This window comes from Euprymna scolopes, chromosome 11 (genome assembly GCF_053919585.1).
Source record: "Euprymna scolopes isolate OS-2025 chromosome 11, ASM5391958v1, whole genome shotgun sequence".
Lineage (NCBI taxonomy): Eukaryota > Metazoa > Mollusca > Cephalopoda > Sepiida > Sepiolidae > Euprymna > Euprymna scolopes.
This window is the reverse complement of record NC_136492.1, coordinates 106,388,883-106,410,331: the sequence shown is the minus strand read 5'-3', so window position 1 is coordinate 106,410,331 and position 21,449 is coordinate 106,388,883. Positions and strand designations below refer to the sequence as shown.

The 21,449-nt window shown below is 32.2% G+C and overlaps 1 protein-coding gene across 3 annotated transcripts in view; it reads left to right on the top strand.

Annotated features, from left to right (window-relative positions):
- LOC145288039 (protein KRI1 homolog) overlaps positions 1-13,385 on the top strand; it is a 76,957-nt gene extending 63,572 nt beyond the window's left edge. For all 3 annotated transcript variants that reach the window (XM_080136056.1, XM_080136055.1, XM_080136057.1), the window contains exons 17-18: positions 8,136-8,234; positions 12,358-13,385. In XM_080136056.1, coding sequence (XP_079992182.1) covers positions 8,136-8,234; positions 12,358-13,330 — 1,072 coding nt within the window. In that variant the 3' untranslated portion in view covers positions 13,331-13,385. The remainder of the gene's footprint in view (positions 1-8,135; positions 8,235-12,357) is intronic.
- Positions 13,386-21,449: the final 8,064 nt, after the last annotated feature.

The window sequence follows — 21,449 nt, the reverse complement described above, 5'->3', positions numbered from 1 at the left end:
GATCAGTTGTAATGGTGTTGTTACATTTTAACATAGACCGAACATCGTGTATAAAAATCTCACAATGAAACAAAGAAAAAGAAATGCAACACAAGTTTGTTTTTTTGTTTTTCTGTTAAAAGAAATGATATTTATTGTCAGTCATTTCAACATGAAGCCTTCAACAAATATTTTCAAAACCAACAAAATATTGGTCACATTCTTGCTTTTCTCTCTCTGGGTAAATTAACAGTTTCTTAATATGCAGCTATGACCAGCTGTTATGTGTGTGATTTGTTCAACAGTTTATGGTTATTCTACATAAAGTTTGGAGCATTCACAAGACCTACATCTTGTTCAGAGTTGCAGTCTCTCCTCTTCTTTGTTTTTCTCCCTCTGATCCCAATGTCTATATATTCATTTATTTCTGTGGCATCAGGCTAGCACCACAACTTGATCGTTTCCATACGTGTTGATGGAGTTGTTACAAAAGAAGAACTGGATCAACCTCCCTATTCATCTGATATTGTTCCATGTAAAATTTTTTCCTCCCACCACTAAATTCAAGCAGGTCATTAAAGAAAACCCATTTTAAAGAGGGCCATAACAACAACGCTTATGAGCATCCCAGAAGAATCTTCCCAGCATTTCATAGAAACATGTCTGAAATCTAGAATAATTTTAAAAAATAGCAAAACTTAAGCGTATAAAAATATCGCTATCAGTGAAATGTGATTGACCTGATGAGATTTGTGATTGAAACAGGATTTTTTGTTGTTGTATTTTATTACTTTTTATATAAAGTTAGACACATGTCCATCTTTATAGATTTGTAACTACAGTTACCAGGCATTAGGAGTCATAATGTGGGCTAAATTTAGTTTTATGGATGGGGATACTTTGAAAAAAAAAACATATTTAAATAAATTCTTTGTAGCACTTGTCCCATTATTTTGCAGACAAATCTTGTATAAAAGATATTACAGAAAAAGATCAGCAAAATATGCAAATCTTCATAATGCATGTTTTCAACATTTTGTTTAATAAGATCTTCTCTTGAAGAGTGGGATGGGTATGTTTCAACATACTGTGTTTACATATAAGTACATTTGACCTCGTCGAAAAAATGAAATGAATTTCATGTTGCTCACATTTCCTTTACACTCCTTGTCTCCTCTTCCTTCTTAATCCCCTGACATTATAGTGCTTCTCAAAAAATACTGAGAGGATGTGCAATTGTGGTAATTGATACGGTTATGGCATGTTCAAATCATTTCCAATCTATCGAGATTTTTTTGTTGTTTATTTGTTAAATGAGTTAAACTTTTGCATAGAGTTTACAAAGATTTGCATTAGAATTGACTGGTCTGCATGAAGTCCTCCTTTCAGTTATTAATTATGCTGCAGGATTGCACATTTTACCTTGAATATCGAGACCAGCAAGTACTAACTGTTGCATGCAAAGTCGGGGAAGGTTTAGTCGAGAACACACAAAGGAATGGCACAGAAAATTGTTGCCACTCTCACTCCATTGGTTTGCAGTTCCATACCTAACACGTCTTTGATTGCCATATGCAGAGGTAGAGACAATCATACAGATCTTGGTGCTAACTTTTCATACTGTTAGCCATGCTGTAGTCCTAATACGATTTGGTGCCAAACGTCCGCCATGGATGCCCTTGCCAGAACTGGAGTTCCAATCTATTGTGACCGAATCATATGTTCTAATATCCTTACAAATAGTATGAAATCATAATTTCCTGTTGTTTTGAGATGAAAATAGCAATGCTATTTGATTAATTTCCTATTTAATTAATTTCCTATTTAATTAATTTCCTATTTAATTAATTTCCTATTTAATTAATTTCCTATTTAATTAATGCTCCACAATTGTTTACAATGACTATTGTTTCAGGATTAAATGGTGCTGAGGTGCTGTAAAACAAACTCAAAAAAGGAATAGGCAGAGTGCACTTTACTAAGGCAGTAGTTTTACGATGTGAATACCTGAGTTTAAATCTTATGTGAAATTTTTGAAAACTATATACATGCTTTAAAAACTTAAAGAAATTAACATAAAAAAGATAATCTTTTTAAACTAAGTTGCCTTCGTTTTTTTTTGATATACAAAGAGTAAACATAAAGGGCATTCGACATTTGAAGCAAATTATTTTTTTTTTTTAATATAATTTCAAATGTTTTTTGTTAATGAAAACAATACATAAATACATTCATCAGAGTTACTTATTCTCTCATGCGATACAGGATAGAACAATAAAATTGTCACCCTAGAAAAGACGACATGATTCCATTTCTGTTTAATGAAAACTGGTTTTCTTTTTTTGTTGAAGATGATCTACTAGTTGGTCAGTTGTGTACAGATCTCAAGTGTGATAGGAGTCTTCTATCATGTCTGAAAGTGACACAATGTTCAATGAGCAAAATTGGAGATATGCCGCTGTATAACTCATTCTCTCTATTGATTCAAGTTATGACAACAGGACCATTGCCAGCACCCTCAAAATGCATTGAATAACAGGGACATGCCCATGGTGATGAAAACAAAGTTTTCGGCCACAGTTATGATCTTTGGTGTGGTTTCAAGTGAGGGCCACATCATGCCACCTCACATCTTCAAAGCCGGCTTGAAAGTCAGCACCAAAGTGTACCTGGATGTGATGAAGAGTGTGATGATCCCCTCATGCAATCAGGTGGCCACTGGCAGACTCTGGGTGTGGCAGCAAGACTTGGCACCTCCACAAGTCCAAAGATATCCAGGCTTGGCTTCAAAAGGAGTGCTATGATTTTGTATTCTTCTCTCACTGGCCCTTCTCCTCCCCTGACGCTGGACTACATCATTTGGTCATACATCGAGAACATCATCAACATGACCTGCTACAACCCACAACACCAAAGCCAGCCTAATTGCCGCCATCCGCCAAGTATTCGCCAAGCTCCCACCAGTGCTTGTGGAAAAGGCATGCTCCCAATTATGCATCCACATTGAATAGATGTCAGCTCCACTACATAATCAATTGAATTGATTTTTTGAATAAAAGTTTTAAAATAAAGCTGGAGTGTTGTTTTCTTTAAGACGATAAATTTATCGTTCCATCCTGTACTGAGTAGCATATATTTTTTCCACAAAAATTTAATATCTTTTTATGTAATAGGTATGAAGCACTGGAAGAAATACATTCATCATAGTTACTTACTCTTTCATCCACTACTAAGTAGCATATATTTTTTCCACAAAAATTTAATATCTTTTTATGTAATAGGTATGAAGCACTGGAGGAAATACATTCATCATAGTTACTTACTCTTTCATCCACTACTAAGTAGCATATATTTTTTCCACAAAAATTTAATATCTTTTTATGTAATAGGTATGAAGCACTGGAGGAAATACATTCATCATAGTTACTTACTCTTTCATCCACTACTAAGTAGCATATATTTTTTCCACAAAAATTTAATATCTTTTTATGTAATAGGTATGAAGCACTGGAAGAAATACATTCATCATAGTTACTTACTCTTTCATCCACTACTAAGTAGCATATATTTTTTCCACAAAAATTTAATATCTTTTTATGTAATAGGTATGAAGCACTGGAGGAAATACATTCATCATAGTTACTTACTCTTTCATCCACTACTAAGTAGCATATATTTTTTCCACAAAAATTTAATATCTTTTTATGTAATAGGTATGAAGCACTGGAGGAAATACATTCATCATAGTTACTTACTCTTTCATCCACTACTAAGTAGCATATATTTTTTCCACAAAAATTTAATATCTTTTTATGTAATAGGTATGAAGCACTGGAAGAAATACATTCATCATAGTTACTTACTCTTTCATCCACTACTAAGTAGCATATATTTTTTCCACAAAAATTTAATATCTTTTTATGTAATAGGTATGAAGCACTGGAGGAAATACATTCATCATAGTTACTTACTCTTTCATCCACTACAAAGTAGCATATATTTTTTCCACAAAAATTTAATATCTTTTTATGTAATAGGTATGAAGCACTGGAAGAAATACATTCATCATAGTTACTTACTCTTTCATCCACTACTAAGTAGCATATATTTTTTCCACAAAAATTTAATATCTTTTTATGTAATAGGTATGAAGCACTGGAAGAAATACATTCATCATAGTTACTTACTCTTTCATCCACTACTAAGTAGCATATATTTTTTCCACAAAAATTTAATATCTTTTTATGTAATAGGTATGAAGCACTGGAAGAAATACATTCATCATAGTTACTTACTCTTTCATCCACTACTAAGTAGCATATATTTTTTCCACAAAAATTTAATATCTTTTTATGTAATAGGTATGAAGCACTGGAAGAAATACATTCATCATAGTTACTTACTCTTTCATCCACTACTAAGTAGCATATATTTTTTCCACAAAAATTTAATATCTTTTTATGTAATAGGTATGAAGCACTGGAAGAAATACATTCATCATAGTTACTTACTCTTTCATCCACTACTAAGTAGCATATATTTTTTCCACAAAAATTTAATATCTTTTTATGTAATAGGTATGAAGCACTGGAGGAAATACATTCATCATAGTTACTTACTCTTTCATCCACTACTAAGTAGCATATATTTTTTCCACAAAAATTTAATATCTTTTTATGTAATAGGTATGAAGCACTGGAGGAAATACATTCATCATAGTTACTTACTCTTTCATCCACTACTAAGTAGCATATATTTTTTCCACAAAAATTTAATATCTTTTTATGTAATAGGTATGAAACACTGGGAGAAATACATTCATCATAGTTACTTACTCTTTCATCCACTACTAAGTAGCATATATTTTTTCCACAAAAATTTAATATCTTTTTATGTAATAGGTATGAAGCACTGGAGGAAATACATTCATCATAGTTACTTACTCTTTCATCCACTACTAAGTAGCATATATTTTTTCCACAAAAATTTAATATCTTTTTATGTAATAGGTATGAAGCACTGGAAGAAATACATTCATCATAGTTACTTACTCTTTCATCCACTACTAAGTAGCATATATTTTTTCCACAAAAATTTAATATCTTTTTATGTAATAGGTATGAAGCACTGGAGGAAATACATTCATCATAGTTACTTACTCTTTCATCCACTACTAAGTAGCATATATTTTTTCCACAAAAATTTAATATCTTTTTATGTAATAGGTATGAAACACTGGGAGAAATACATTCATCATAGTTACTTACTCTTTCATCCACTACTAAGTAGCATATATTTTTTCCACAAAAATTTAATATCTTTTTATGTAATAGGTATGAAGCACTGGAGGAAATACATTCATCATAGTTACTTACTCTTTCATCCACTACTAAGTAGCATATATTTTTTCCACAAAAATTTAATATCTTTTTATGTAATAGGTATGAAGCACTGGAGGAAATACATTCATCATAGTTACTTACTCTTTCATCCACTACTAAGTAGCATATATTTTTTCCACAAAAATTTAATATCTTTTTATGTAATAGGTATGAAGCACTGGAGGAAATACATTCATCATAGTTACTTACTCTTTCATCCACTACTAAGTAGCATATATTTTTTCCACAAAAATTTAATATCTTTTTATGTAATAGGTATGAAGCACTGGAGGAAATACATTCATCATAGTTACTTACTCTTTCATCCACTACTAAGTAGCATATATTTTTTCCACAAAAATTTAATATCTTTTTATGTAATAGGTATGAAGCACTGGAAGAAATACATTCATCATAGTTACTTACTCTTTCATCCACTACTAAGTAGCATATATTTTTTCCACAAAAATTTAATATCTTTTTATGTAATAGGTATGAAGCACTGGAAGAAATACATTCATCATAGTTACTTACTCTTTCATCCACTACTAAGTAGCATATATTTTTTCCACAAAAATTTAATATCTTTTTATGTAATAGGTATGAAGCACTGGAAGAAATACATTCATCATAGTTACTTACTCTTTCATCCACTACTAAGTAGCATATATTTTTTCCACAAAAATTTAATATCTTTTTATGTAATAGGTATGAAGCACTGGAAGAAATACATTCATCATAGTTACTTACTCTTTCATCCACTACTAAGTAGCATATATTTGTTCCACAAAAATTTAATATCTTTTTATGTAATAGGTATGAAGCACTGGAGGAAATACATTCATCATAGTTACTTACTCTTTCATCCACTACTAAGTAGCATATATTTTTTCCACAAAAATTTAATATCTTTTTATGTAATAGGTATGAAGCACTGGGAGAAATACATTCATCATAGTTACTTACTCTTTCATCCACTACTAAGTAGCATATATTTTTTCCACAAAAATTTAATATCTTTTTATGTAATAGGTATGAAGCACTGGAGGAAATACATTCATCATAGTTACTTACTCTTTCATCCACTACTAAGTAGCATATATTTTTTCCACAAAAATTTAATATCTTTTTATGTAATAGGTATGAAGCACTGGAAGAAATACATTCATCATAGTTACTTACTCTTTCATCCACTACTAAGTAGCATATATTTTTTCCACAAAAATTTAATATCTTTTTATGTAATAGGTATGAAGCACTGGAAGAAATACATTCATCATAGTTACTTACTCTTTCATCCACTACTAAGTAGCATATATTTTTTCCACAAAAATTTAATATCTTTTTATGTAATAGGTATGAAGCACTGGAAGAAATACATTCATCATAGTTACTTACTCTTTCATCCACTACTAAGTAGCATATATTTTTTCCACAAAAATTTAATATCTTTTTATGTAATAGGTATGAAACACTGGGAGAAATACATTCATCATAGTTACTTACTCTTTCATCCACTACTAAGTAGCATATATTTTTTCCACAAAAATTTAATATCTTTTTATGTAATAGGTATGAAGCACTGGAGGAAATACATTCATCATAGTTACTTACTCTTTCATCCACTACTAAGTAGCATATATTTTTTCCACAAAAATTTAATATCTTTTTATGTAATAGGTATGAAACACTGGGAGAAATACATTCATCATAGTTACTTACTCTTTCATCCACTACTAAGTAGCATATATTTTTTCCACAAAAATTTAATATCTTTTTATGTAATAGGTATGAAACACTGGAGGAAATACATTCATCATAGTTACTTACTCTTTCATCCACTACTAAGTAGCATATATTTTTTCCACAAAAATTTAATATCTTTTTATGTAATAGGTATGAAACACTGGGAGAAATACATTCATCATAGTTACTTACTCTTTCATCCACTACTAAGTAGCATATATTTTTTCCACAAAAATTTAATATCTTTTTATGTAATAGGTATGAAACACTGGGAGAAATACATTCATCATAGTTACTTACTCTTTCATCCACTACTAAGTAGCATATATTTTTTCCACAAAAATTTAATATCTTTTTATGTAATAGGTATGAAGCACTGGAAGAAATACATTCATCATAGTTACTTACTCTTTCATCCACTACTAAGTAGCATATATTTTTTCCACAAAAATTTAATATCTTTTTATGTAATAGGTATGAAGCACTGGAGGAAATACATTCATCATAGTTACTTACTCTTTCATCCACTACTAAGTAGCATATATTTTTTCCACAAAAATTTAATATCTTTTTATGTAATAGGTATGAAGCACTGGAAGAAATACATTCATCATAGTTACTTACTCTTTCATCCACTACTAAGTAGCATATATTTTTTCCACAAAAATTTAATATCTTTTTATGTAATAGGTATGAAACACTGGGAGAAATACATTCATCATAGTTACTTACTCTTTCATCCACTACTAAGTAGCATATATTTTTTCCACAAAAATTTCATTTCATGCTAGCTATAAAGCAGTAAACGTTTAGTAAAAATGAAAAGTGACATACCTAAGTACTATACCAACACTGCTTAAGGAGTAGTTTTATAAAATCTTGGAATCTATTAAAAAAAAATTACTTTTCTAAAATTTTAGTGTTGAATATTAAAACCACTTTTTTCTGTAAATCAATAACAAAATAATTTTTTTTTACATTTTTCTCATGTCAATTTCATTGTTTTTTTGTGATTTTTGTTATTTTCAGAACGGAACAAGAAGAATTCAATGATGAAATGATTTATTACAAGAGAGGAAAAAATATCAACCGGAAAAAGACATTTTTATCCAGTTATTACAATCAAAAGTAAGTGAATTTTGATTTATATAAAAAAAAAAAATTAATAATTTTACTTATATTTTTTTTCATTTTTGCTTATGCATCCACTAAAATTTCCTCACTACTAACCATTTCATTTGCTCTAATTATTCATGATTTCTTCTAGCAACAGGATTTCTAATTTCTATAGTTTATGCAATTTACATTACAAATCAGTCAGAGTTGACTATGAGTAGTACCTCAGTTGTCTTGGTTGGTGCATTGGTATAATTTATTTTATTTACTAGCAGTTCAGCCCGACTTTGCCCGGGCCCTATGTACTGTTCATAACTTTATGTGCATATATATATATATATATATATATATATATATATATATATATATATATATATGTATATATATTAAAATGTTTGACTCCTGTCCAGGTAACCTACATCTAAAATTTCATGTGTTTAGTACCCAAAATTGCTGGAGGAGTTTGTTAGAGTCTGCAAAGGTCAACGTTTTCAACTTTGACCTCTTGCCAGCCAAATTTTCACCCCCAAAACTGATTAAAATGCTTGCTGCATGTCTGAATACCCTTTATGTAAAATTTCAAATGCATAGACCCAAAATTGGCTTAATAGTTTGCTAGAGACTACACAGGTAATATATTTTGAACTTTGGCCTCTTGGCAGCCAACCTTTTTGGCCAAAAAAAATGATTAAAAAGCTTACCCTATGTCTGAATACACTTTATGTAAAATTTCAAATGTTCAGACCAAAAATTGGCTGAGTAATTTCGTAAAGACTTCAGGGGTCATTTCTTTTAAACTTTGATCCCAATTATGACCCTTTAGCATTTATTGTTTTGGGCTCAAATCAAATTATAAAATTAGATCCATGTCCAAGTAACCTACATCTAAAATTTCAAGTGTTTAGACCCAAAATTGGTGGAGGAGTTTGGTAGAGTTTTCAATGGTCAAATTGTTGAACTTTGACCTTTTAACAGCAAAATTTTGAGCCACAACCCGATTAAAAAATTTTCCCCAAATCTCAATACCCCGTTTGTCAAATTTCGAGTCTGTATACCGAAAATTGACAGTTATTTGGTAGGGAAATGTACACAGACAGACACGGACATTTTTACTTTTATAGATATATAGATTTTATAATTCATACTCAAACTAGGTAATCAGATATAACAATAGCTTTAAAAAAATAAGACCAAACAAAGAGTTAAAAAAACAACTGGGGTGCAAAATAAAACATGGTACTTGTACAGTTAATTAAGACATTAAAAAAATGAAAATATCGAAAAAAAGGTTATATTATACGTGTCCATTTTGACCGGAAGATCTCCGAAAAAAAATTTCACTTAATTTGATCCAGTAGTTTTTTTTTTACAGCGGAAAAACACATTTTTATGAGAGCGCGTTGAAGGCAGACATCTTGGATTTTTTTCTTAATTTTTGTTTGGAGTTTAGAAACGTCACAGGGAAGGGAGATAACTCCAGTTAAAGCGCCGTACTAGCTTTTCTTGCTAAAAATCGAACCTTTTGCTCGGTATCATAACAAATTGTTTTTTTCGCTGTAAAACAAAAACTACTTGATGAAATTAAGTGAATTTTTTTTTTTCAGAGAACTTCATTCCATAACGGATACATACAATTTAAACTTTTTGGGATATTTTCATTTTTTAATGTCTTGATTAAACTGTACAGGTACCTAAAACACAATTCAATGGAAAAAGTGAAAAATGTAAAAATCAATTCACAATGGTTGCCATACTTGATAGATTATGGTATCAAACAATTGCGAAAACATTTTTTAGAGAGGTGAATAAGATTCTGATTTTGCTTTTTTCTCATCTGATAAACTTTTAATTCTGTATATTCACATCTTGTTCCAAAATTGTGAATTTGTTGTTTTCCATACAGATTTTTTTTTAAACAATTGCAAACCTGATGACTTGGTTTGAGTATAAATCATAAAATGATATAAGTTTTGAAATGAAAACATATGCATAAACTCTATTTAATGTTTCTGTAATTTAATTTTTTTTTGTTTTTTTGTAATTGAAATTTGTTCACTTCATTTTAATCAATATAAATTTATTTTGATATAATCTCGTGTGCATGTATTATATTACATTATATTTGTATTTCTATTGTATCATATTACATTATATTTGTATTTCTATTGTATCATATTACATTATATTTGTATTTATATTGTACTAGCGAGGGGTACCCGGCGTTGTCCGGGTGTTTTTCGGGGTATGTGAAAAAAAGCCGAAGCGTTGACGACGCGCAGTTGGAAAATAGTAAAGTGTTTTAAAAAAAACAGGTCCGCGTTTTTGATTGACGTGACGGCGATAGGTATTCAGCAGTTATTTTGTGCGGGACAGTTTTGAATAAATGGGTTTGTTTGTTTTTAAAAACCCGCTCCCTCGTCTCGATATGACGAAGTCGACATTGAACAAACTGGCTTTCGGCCTGTGATTAGAGTCGAGTTTCGCTTTTTTTTATACCGAAAAGCGAATGTAACGCGTGCCGATGCGGGAAATGTGGAATAATTAACGTTTGAAAGTGAATAAAATTAAATAGAGAGGCGAGCTCCGTGGATAATTCGTAGATATTACAATTTATAGATGATATAAAAAGTTTTAAAATGTTGTGAAGCGAGCAAGTGCTTGTTTGAAAGAAGCCTCTCGTGGACTACGAGGAAAAGCGAACATACATACATACATACATTTTCGCTTTTATATTTATAGATTATATTACATTATATTTGTTTTTATATTGTATTATATTGCATTATATTTCTTCTAGTTTGTCTGTTTTACTTTTTCTCAGAAACTACTGAGCCAATCTGGGTGAAATTTTATATGAACCGTTGTTACAATTAAATTTATCATAACGGGTTAAAAAGTCATGTATGTATATATATATATATATATATAGAATAGCTCGCGTTACTTTAAAATTAACAGATTTTTTACCACCAGTTTCTAGCTTAGTAATAAGGATGATAAAACAAGGTGGGGATAAAAATAAAATATTTAAACAGTTAAATAAAACATTTGTTCGTTATCCTGATGCTTTTGAATCATTTAAGATTAACCAGACTATATTAATAAAGGAAATCCAAAACTATATTAGCAATGTATAAAATGTATTTATAATTACATATAATAAAATTATAATTAAAAAAAAAAAAAAAAAAATGTATATATGTAAAAATATTTTTAACCTTTATATATCTAATTTTAAATAAATAAGAATGTAAATATACTAAATACTAATCATAGTGGGGGTGATAAGTAGTTAAATGGATTAATCCGTAATCTTATAAATACAAGACTGATAAATTAAAAAATATATCCATTTTAAATGTGGAAATTGATGAATCACACAGGTAAGAAATTCATTTTTATAGTATGAAAAGGTTAATAACTGCAATTAAGAATAGGAAATTGGATCAAATGTTTGTAACATGTCTTCTTCCTAAGATTAAGGGTGATGGTGTTTGATCAACACTGCTGGGGAGCCATGATGTAATATACTGTTTTGTTTTTAAATCCCCGAAACAGTGTTTCATGGTAAATGACTGATGATCCCTTGAAAAATAAATTATTGGCACTATAGTAAATTCGAGAGCGAGTTGATGCAGTGATTGCAGGTGATTAAATAACTTACTGACTAGATGGTTTTCTAACGAATGATAAAAATATATTTTTTTGTATAGTTTTAAAGGTTTAAAACTTCAAAGACTATATATATATATATATATATATATATATATATATATATATATATATATATATATATATATTATGTACATCAAAGACATTGTAGAAAAATGTAAGTATATACTAATGGTTATTTTGTCCCATGATTCATACAAATGTCTTCCCTGACTGGGTTTTTTATAAAGAACTTAACTGAGTTCTTATATGTTTTATTTTACAACAATGTGCGTTTGTGCCATGTGATGTTAATTAAAGATGGCTGATACAATTGTGGCGTAGTTACAGATAATAGTAGTAAAAGCAGACGTGATACAACAGAAGGAGTTAAGACGTTTAAATTATTTCCCTCTAATCATGATTTGAATTCTTAAACAAAATTTCTATTTTATGATATTTTTTTTTTTTTTTCATTTTTTAGCAAAGATTCTGTGAATGAAGAAGAAATTGATGAAGACGTTCATCGAAATGGCTCAAAGGAAAATTTTGATCTGAAGAAGGAAACCTCAAAGAAGAATAAAAAAAAGAAACACTTTGTGGAGAAGGAGAAAGAGGAATGGGAAGAGGAGGAATATTACTTGGAAGAGGAGTGGGAAGAGGGGAAGATGGAAGTGAATGATTCTAATGATGTTCCAAGTGAGAGTATGAATGGACTGCAAGGAAAAACAGAAAAGAAAAGGAAAGGCAAGAAAGGGAAACAAGTCATTGATAAAGAGGGGGAGGGGGAATGTGCTGAAACTCTTTTAGAAAGTCCGAAAAAGAAAAGGAAGAAGAAAAAGAAGAACTTAAAAGAATCAAATGAGAATGAAGAAGAAAAGAATGAAAAAGTGAATGAAATTCCAACTCAAAAGATGTCAAAAAAGAGAAAACGGGAAAAAGAAAGCGACGACGACACCGATGAAGTAATCGTTCAAAAATCGACTAATGATGAAAATGATTTGAAAAACGGCAATGTAAAAGATGTTAAAACACAACACAAAAAACAAAAGACGAAAAACAAATTAGATGGTTCCGTTTCAGAATCCACAAATTCTTCAACATATAAACAAGAAAAGAGAGAAGGTAAGGGCAGTGAAGTAAGTCAAAAATCAATAAAAGATAAAAATTGTTTGAAAAATAGTAAAAAAGCGAAAGGAGAAAAGCAACTCAAAAACAAGAAAATCAAAAGCAAATCGGATCATTCGGCATCAAAAACTCCAGAACACCAGAAATCTTCAATGTCTAATACACGTATCAAGAAGAAAAATCGAGCTGAGATGTGGAGAAAGAAAAATGATGCTGATTCTAAGCGTAACGAAGATTTGAATATTTCTCTTTCGAATGCAAGGTTGAAAGCATACGGACTAAATCCTAAGAAGTTCAAATACCTAAAAGTTACTGACAAAAAATCATAAAATAAATTTTTATAAAATGTTTTCATTCGATTAATATAAAAAAATTGTCACACAATGATTTTGTTCTTTGAATTCTTTGAAAATATTTCTGTTTTGTTGTTTTACAGCAAAATAAGAATGGACAATCTTGGTCAGCATCTGTTCAAACTTATCTGCATAAATGCTGTTTGAAATTTATGTATGACCGTCATACATAAATTTCAAACTTATCTGCATAAATGCTGTTTGGAATTTATGTATGACCGTCATACATAAATTTCAAACTTATCTGCATAAATGCTGTTTGAAATTTATGTATGACCGTCATACATAAATTTCAAACTTATCTGCATAAATGCTGTTTGGAATTTATGTATGACCGTCATACATAAATTTCAAACTTATCTGCATAAATGCTGTTTGAAATTTATGTATGACCGTCATACATAAATTTCAAACAGCATTTATGCAGATAAATAAAATGTTGGTTTGCAACTAAAGCATGATGGATGGAATAAGATAATATTTAAAAGTAAAGCATAACAGATCAAATAAAATGATATTTGAAGCTTAAGTGTGATAAACTGCATCAGATTCAATTTGTAACTTAAGCCTGACAAACCGAATAAAATGCTATTTGAAACTTACACATGATAGATTGATCAATGGATAGAATCTTTGATAGAAATTCAAAGACATATTTAAAGTAAGATACAACCATTCGATCTACATGCCTCATGTTGAAATTACTATTTTGAGTTGAAGCGTATCTGGATGATAGACAGCTTTTCAAAAATTATTCTTGACATTCATAGATATCTATTAAACTTAGTATATTGTGTCGCAAGATGTGTTTACATTCAACTTTATAGTTTTGTATATAAGCATTTATGAAAATATGATTTACTTTTAGTTATGCAAAACTCTAATAACTTATTAAACTTGATTGTATAACATAATACAAAAAAGAAATTGTATGTACAAGGTGTTTTTTTTTTTTTTTAGGCGACAAACTTTAAGTTGACAACTCTATTTTCTATAATTGCAGTTGACAACTCTATTTTCTATAATTGCAGATTTTGCAACTATCAGTTATTTTGAGTTTGGCTATTAATTATAAAGAAACTAACACCTGTGCAGCATTTGAAAATTGTACAAATTTATTTTTTAAATCACGATTCAGTTTGAGCAACACATTGTTCATTATGTGAGTTTTATGGTGCTCATAATTGACCAACCATCAGAATGATTAATTAGAAAAACTATGAATCATTCTTGCACTACAGTTTTCCAATGAAGGGCCATATGACTAATTTTTTAGAGCTATATTGGCCCAAATCAAAAAGTTTTTAAATGGCACTTATGCACTTATGTTACCATGCTATTTTTAAGTGTTATTTTCAAGTTAAATTCAAGTTTCATATCTTTTTTTTTTTTTTATTAAATTGTTAGGTGGAAATACAGAATAGTTACAAAACACTCTCCCCTCCACATGTGAAGAATAGCTTTCTAAATACTAACATTATTTCAACATGGTAACATAAGTGCATACGTACCAAAAACAAAATGACCTTGACATGTTTTATACTTTTTTACTCATTAGTTTTGCTTTTTAATGAAACTGGTTCTCCAAAACATCATTTTATTTATCATTTTCTCAACAAAACAAAAAAAAAACTATCACACAATTTTCACACATTTAAAATTTTTTTTCTAAATATCTTTACATTTTCCATAAGAGCTCTGCAAGTTGGATAAAGATTTTGACAGGCCAGATCTGGCCTGCGAGCCCTAGTTTAGAGACCTCTGCTTTAGATGATAATAACCATCCTGTAAGATGTTGTTCAGTGCACACACAAGAAGCGATTGCTGCTGTATAGCGTAGTGGTGATGATGCTGCAAATATATCAGTTTGTCAACTAATTAAAATAGTTACCTTTGACTTTATGGAAAACTAGCAGATGTACCTGGCATTAAACATTAAAATAACATTAAATTCCTTTTAAAAAAAAATGAAGTAAAAAAACGGAAAAAAACTAAGATATGTGCATGTGAATATTATGTTTTTTCTAAACAACTCACTTCTTGTAATTAAAAGATAAAAATACTTGAGCTGAAATTGAAATCAAAACCTAAAGGCAGTGAGTCAAGTATGATAACACGTAGGTCACTTGCTATAATCTTTAAAAAGTGTTTTCAAACCTATTTATTATTCTGTCATGTGAACGATTCGCAGATGCGCAGTCATGAACCAAGCAGATAAAAATCCGATGACCCCCCCCCATACCAATTTTCCAATTTTTCGCCTTGTCAGTCTTTTTTCTAGATGAAAACCGATTAAAAAGTTTTTTATGTGTCTGAATACCTTATATACAAAATTTCAAGTCTGTCAATCACAAATTTGTTGAGAGTTGAACTCACAAACACACACATTCTCACTTTTATATATGTATAGATTTTGCATAACGATCTTGTTTTGCATGGTTATAAGATTCAAGTTGTGCAGGAATTGAAGCCAAATAATCATTCACGCCATACATTTGGTGAATGAGCGAAAAGAAACATTACCATTGAGCCACAATTTCCTTTCAAAATTTTATAAAGCGATGAAGCACTGTTGGTTAAATGACTATATCAAATAAACAGAATTACCAAATTTGGAGCAATGATAACTTACAAGCTATGGTTTAAACACCATCTCATCCAGAAATCCTGTTTGGTGTGCTTTATGGTCTGGTGGAATCATTAGTCTACATGTCTTCAAAGGTGATGATGGTCAGAACATAACAGTCAACAGTGAGTGATACAGAAAAATGATTACCAACTTCTTCATGCCTCAACTAGAACTCATTAATGTTGCAAACATGATGTCAGCAGGACAAAGCCACATGCCACACTAAACGATCAATTTACTGCGAGAAACATTTGATGAATGTATAATTTCACAAAATGGACCTGTCAACTGGTCATCTTGTTCGTTCAATTTAACGCCATCAGATTATTTTCTTTGGGGTTATGTAAAATCCCATGTTTGTGCTGATAAACCTGACTCAATAGATCATTTGGAAGACAACATTCGATGTGTTATTACTTAAATACAGTCTAATGCAATTAATTTAATTGAGTTGTGAAAAGTTAATATCTAGATTATGTAATATACACACAAGCTGTAAGGACATATGCCCAAAATTGTATTTCAATTATAAATTGTATTTCAATTATAAATTGTATTTCAATTATAAATCATAATTAAATCATAAATTGGATTTCAATTATGAATTATTGAAATCATAAAAGCCAAAAATTAATCTTTGGAATAAACCAGATATTTGGTTGGTTGGTTGGTTGGTTGGTTGGTTGGTTGGTTGTTTTGTTTTACGGCATATCAACCCTTTTCAGGTTATTTAATGCCGAATCTGGTGATTTTGAAGAACGATTTTTTAATATAGTATATTTGTTTTTTAAGTCGTATTCTATTTAACCCATAGTTGGGACCCTAACAGGTGCTACCACTCCAGGTCAGAGTGGACCTGGGAGCAATGGCAATTAAAGGGTGGCTCCACACTCCCTAAGGCCTGCAAGCTGGGGCCTCACCATCGCATATAGTTTAAGGTCATATCCAGGACCCCAGATATTTGTAGAATAAAAATATTTTTCTTTAATTTATTTTAAAGTTTGACACCTAAAAAAAAAACACCCTTTATATATAAAAATGGATATAGTAATTTTTGTAGCAAATCCTGAGCAAGAGATCTCAATGCAATACAAAGCATAAGTAAAAATTAAAAAGAAAAAATTCAAACCAACATTTTAGTCATTGTAAGAAAGGAATAAAGAACGCAAGAGAGTTGTAGTCCGTCAAGTCCAAAGTAGTTGAGCAGTGGCTTGGTTCCCACCAATTTTGGCAAATAGCAAACAATCCTGAACAGAAGCGTGTGCTCTATCCCAACTATCATCAATGGACCTGATGTAATCTCATCAGCATCAGACAAAGCCAAACTCTTTCCCAAGAACTTTGCAGCTAATTCTACCCTTTGCGACCAATGTCGCCAACCCCCAATATTTCCTCCTGTATCAGAAAGCACGCTATGTAATATACAAATATCTGTACGTGATGTTGCCAAGCTAATCAAAAACCTTGATTCCAGTAAAGCAACCGGCCCTGACGGTATTCCAATTATAGTACTCAAAAACCTTCAACCAAAACTAGTGCCCATACTTACAAAACTGTTTAAACGTTGTCTTAAAGAGAATTGCTTCCTATCACCCTGGAAAATCTCATCAGTATGCCCTGTATTTAAGAATTCAGGTGATCGCTCATCTCCCTCTCAGTACAGGCCAATAAGTCTCCTGTGCATCATGAGTAAGTTGCTGGAATCTGTGTTAAATAGAGAAGTAATCAACTATCTCAGCATGATGTACGTACCTATGACAAAACTATCATATTCCAAAAGTCATGTAATTTGATCAAGTAGTTTTATTTTCATAAAGAAAATCAGTTTTAAGCGATTAACAGGAATTTGTACTTATTACAAAATAAATCTAGTAAGTATGAATTATTGGTTGAGTTATCTCTCTTGTTTAGATATTTTTTTCAAAATGGCGGCTGAAACGGTCACTTCTTGGATACTCATAAAATTTAATTTACTTAATAAAAATAAAACTGCTTGATCAATTTACATGATTTTTGGAATATGATATTTTCATTTCATCACAGGTATGTACAGATTTTTCTTTATTTTTGTTTTTAAATATGGGATGAATTCTGGACAAGAACGAGAAATGTTTACGAATATAATTTTTTTTGTTTTTTTAATTTTTATTTATTTATTTACTCATGTTCACTCCTAACAAGGCATATCGCCACTTAGATGTAAGTTTGGGACCATGCCTAGGAAAGATTAACAAGATGTTGGTTTATGTTACATTAAACTTCTGCATATCAGTACAATCAGGGAGGCAGGTAGCAAGAATGGAATTCTAAAGACTAGCTGTTCGTGGAAAGAAGCTGTTAGAGTAGAAAGCTTTCTCGCATTTAAGGATCTCAACAGTGAAGGGCTGAGATTTTGTTGCTAAGCAGGTTTGTCGAGGATATGTATGTCAAGGAGGAGCAACAAGTTCATCAGAGCACATTCCATTAAAATATTTGTAAAACAGGCACAGAGATGACACATTGTGGTGATGGGACAGGGTTGGTGCTTAGTTGACAAAGTCGGACCTATTAGATTTTGTTTTTGTCTGATAAATTATCGTCCTTGAAAATTTTGGATATGTTTGTGTTGTCAAGGATTTCCCACATTGAAAAGATGATCTTGTACCTTACTTTGCCCTCGAGGTGAGGCAAGTAACAAGCAACATTTATTTTGTTGTATTAAAACACTGGAGGGGGGGGGGGTACCCGGCATTGCCCGAGTGTTTGGAAGTTTAAAAAAAAAAACGTTGTCCGGGTGTTTGGAGGTGTAAAAGAAAAAAAAAGTTTTAGTAGAAAGGTAAGATTGAACCCCGAAACCTTGATGCAAATGTGGAAACGAAATGGAAAAAAAGCCAGACACCTAACTATCTCGGCCACAAGGGGAAAAGAATTGATAAGAGTGTTCAGTTAAGGCTTATAAAGCGAAATATACAGGTGCAACGAAGTGGCATGGTATTTGACTTAGTTTTGTGCTGCAAGCCAATTACTGCTCCCCTGCTTTTCGCTAGCTGGTAAAAGTCAGGCAAATTAAATAGAAAGGGGACCCTGGTTGTTAAGTCGTAGATATTATCATTTAGACATGATATAAAAAGTTTTAAGAATGAGCGACCCCCACCCCCGAGAAGGCAGACGAAAAAAAAAAAAAGCGAACATACATACATGATGATTGCAACGTCTTGTCAGACGAGTGCCACTCCAGCCCAAAAATGACTTCCATCGCCACAGGACTATTTTAATAGACAAATGCCTGAGAGAGTATCTATACACAGATGATGTTACAGAGTCTTAGCTTTGTACGACAGCTAAGTCTCTCTCTCGGTTCAAAATGTTGAGATCCAGCAACAAGCAAGAGCAAGATAGCCAGCAACAAATTAAACTGCAGACCAGCTTAATGCGCATACTAGTCTCCCGCTTTATGTTTTTTTATATCAGAGATTTGCTTCTCCTAGAAAGGTTGCCTTCACCACGGCTTACGGGAGCCCTCTCCACCCCAACACACATATACACACACACACACAAATATACATGGTGCTAGTTGGCCATTGACCCAGAAAAAGGGTTTATTCGCCTTTTGGAAGGTCTTGTTTTTAATCCTTCAGGGAGACTAGCTACCCTCCTTACCAAACAAGTACCATGTAACCCAGTACTACCTGCCTCATGGTCGGGTTACCGGTGACTAAACTGGTTCCCCCACATAGATACATACATACATAAACACATTTTCGCTTTTATATATATAGATGGCGTCAATCATCTTGCTGTTCATTCAGAGTTGACAGTTGTTTTCAACAAGTTGGATTAACTAGTGTTGCAGAGGAGCCAAGAGTCAAATCAATTGTTGTTTGTTGAGAAAAACTTGATGGAGTGACTTTTGTTCTCTCTCTTGTTTTGTATTCTCCTCTTTACTGAACATTTTACTCACTCTCAATTGAGAGCGACAGGTAGTTAGTGATTTTCTTTCTTTTTTTTTTTAATTTTCTTCCTTTGAAGATTGTAACGCTGGGTATGGGGCAGCCAAACCAGCTGCCAACATTGCCCTGCTTTTTATTGAAACCAACAGAGAGCTCTTTTTAGTATGAGGGGCGTGCAATAAGTAATGCCCCTGACCCACTTCCAGTTGTCTGATCTAGCCGAAATTTTGCATGTGCAATGATTTATATCTCTACGGGTTATGTGGCAATTTATAGCTCTGAACTAATTGTGGTTTCTGTTTTACAGGTGTTTGAACTGAGTCAGGTTTGAAATGGAGCCTGTTGAATGTCGAGCAGTGATCGGTTTTTTGCATTTGAAAGGACGCACACCACAGGAGACTTTTGATAAAATGAAAGAAACTTATGGTGATAATGCCCCATCATATGACCTTGTAAAACGCTGGCATCGTGAATTCAAACATGGCAGGAAGTCTGTGGAAACAGCTCCCAGACATGGTCGCCCCTCCCCCTTCTGCCATTGATGAGGCATGTGGCCGTCAAGTTGAGGCTGCCATTTTGGAAGATCGGCACATTACTATTCACCAAATAGCCCAAGATGTCAAGATTAGTACAGGGTCTGTGGAAACTATCATTCATGACCATTTGCATATGCATAAGGTGTCTGCCAGATGGATTCCCACGTTGCTCACACCATTCCAGAAGCGAGAACGCATCAAGTGCTCAAGCATGAATTTGGAGATGTGCCAAGAAGATGAGTCAAAGTTTTTCAAAAGACATTACACAGGATGAAACCTGGGTCCATCACTATGATCCAGAGACCAAAGCCCAGTCAATGCAGTGGAAGCACTTGGACTCACCACCTCCAAAGAAGGCAAGGGTGCAGCCTCTGCTGGCAAGGTCATGCTCACAGTCTTCTGGTACCAAGACGGAGTAGTGATGACAGGTTTCCTGGCAAAGGGTACCACAATTACAGGAGCCTATTATGCTTCACTTTTGAGGAAATTAAGGGAAGCTATCAAAATCAAGAGGTGGGGTAAGATCAGCAAAGGTACCCACCTCCTGCAGGGCAACGCTCTGGTCCACAACTCACATGTCGCCAGATCAGAAACACGGGCGTGTGGTTATGAAATCCTTCCCCATCCTCCTTACTCTCGTGACCTTGCACCCTCTGACTTTCACCTCTTCCCAGCCATGAAGTTGTTTTTGAAAGGAAAGCGTTTCCCAGATGATGCAGCCTTGATTTCTGAAGTCACGTCTTAATTGGAGGACCAACCTGAGGTGTTCTACAAAAACGGTCTCCAGAGCTGCATCAAACGATGGGAGATGGGAGAAATGCATAACTCTGGGTGGTTCCTATGTAGAGAAAGACTAATAACTGTGCCCAGTTTCGTTGCTCTACTGCTAAAGGAAGTGGGTCAGGGGCATTATGTATCCTCGCTGTTCCCTTAAGTGCAAGTGTTTGGATCTCTTTTGCACTTGGTTCACCAGAAATATTAGTCAGGTAGGACTTCGCACT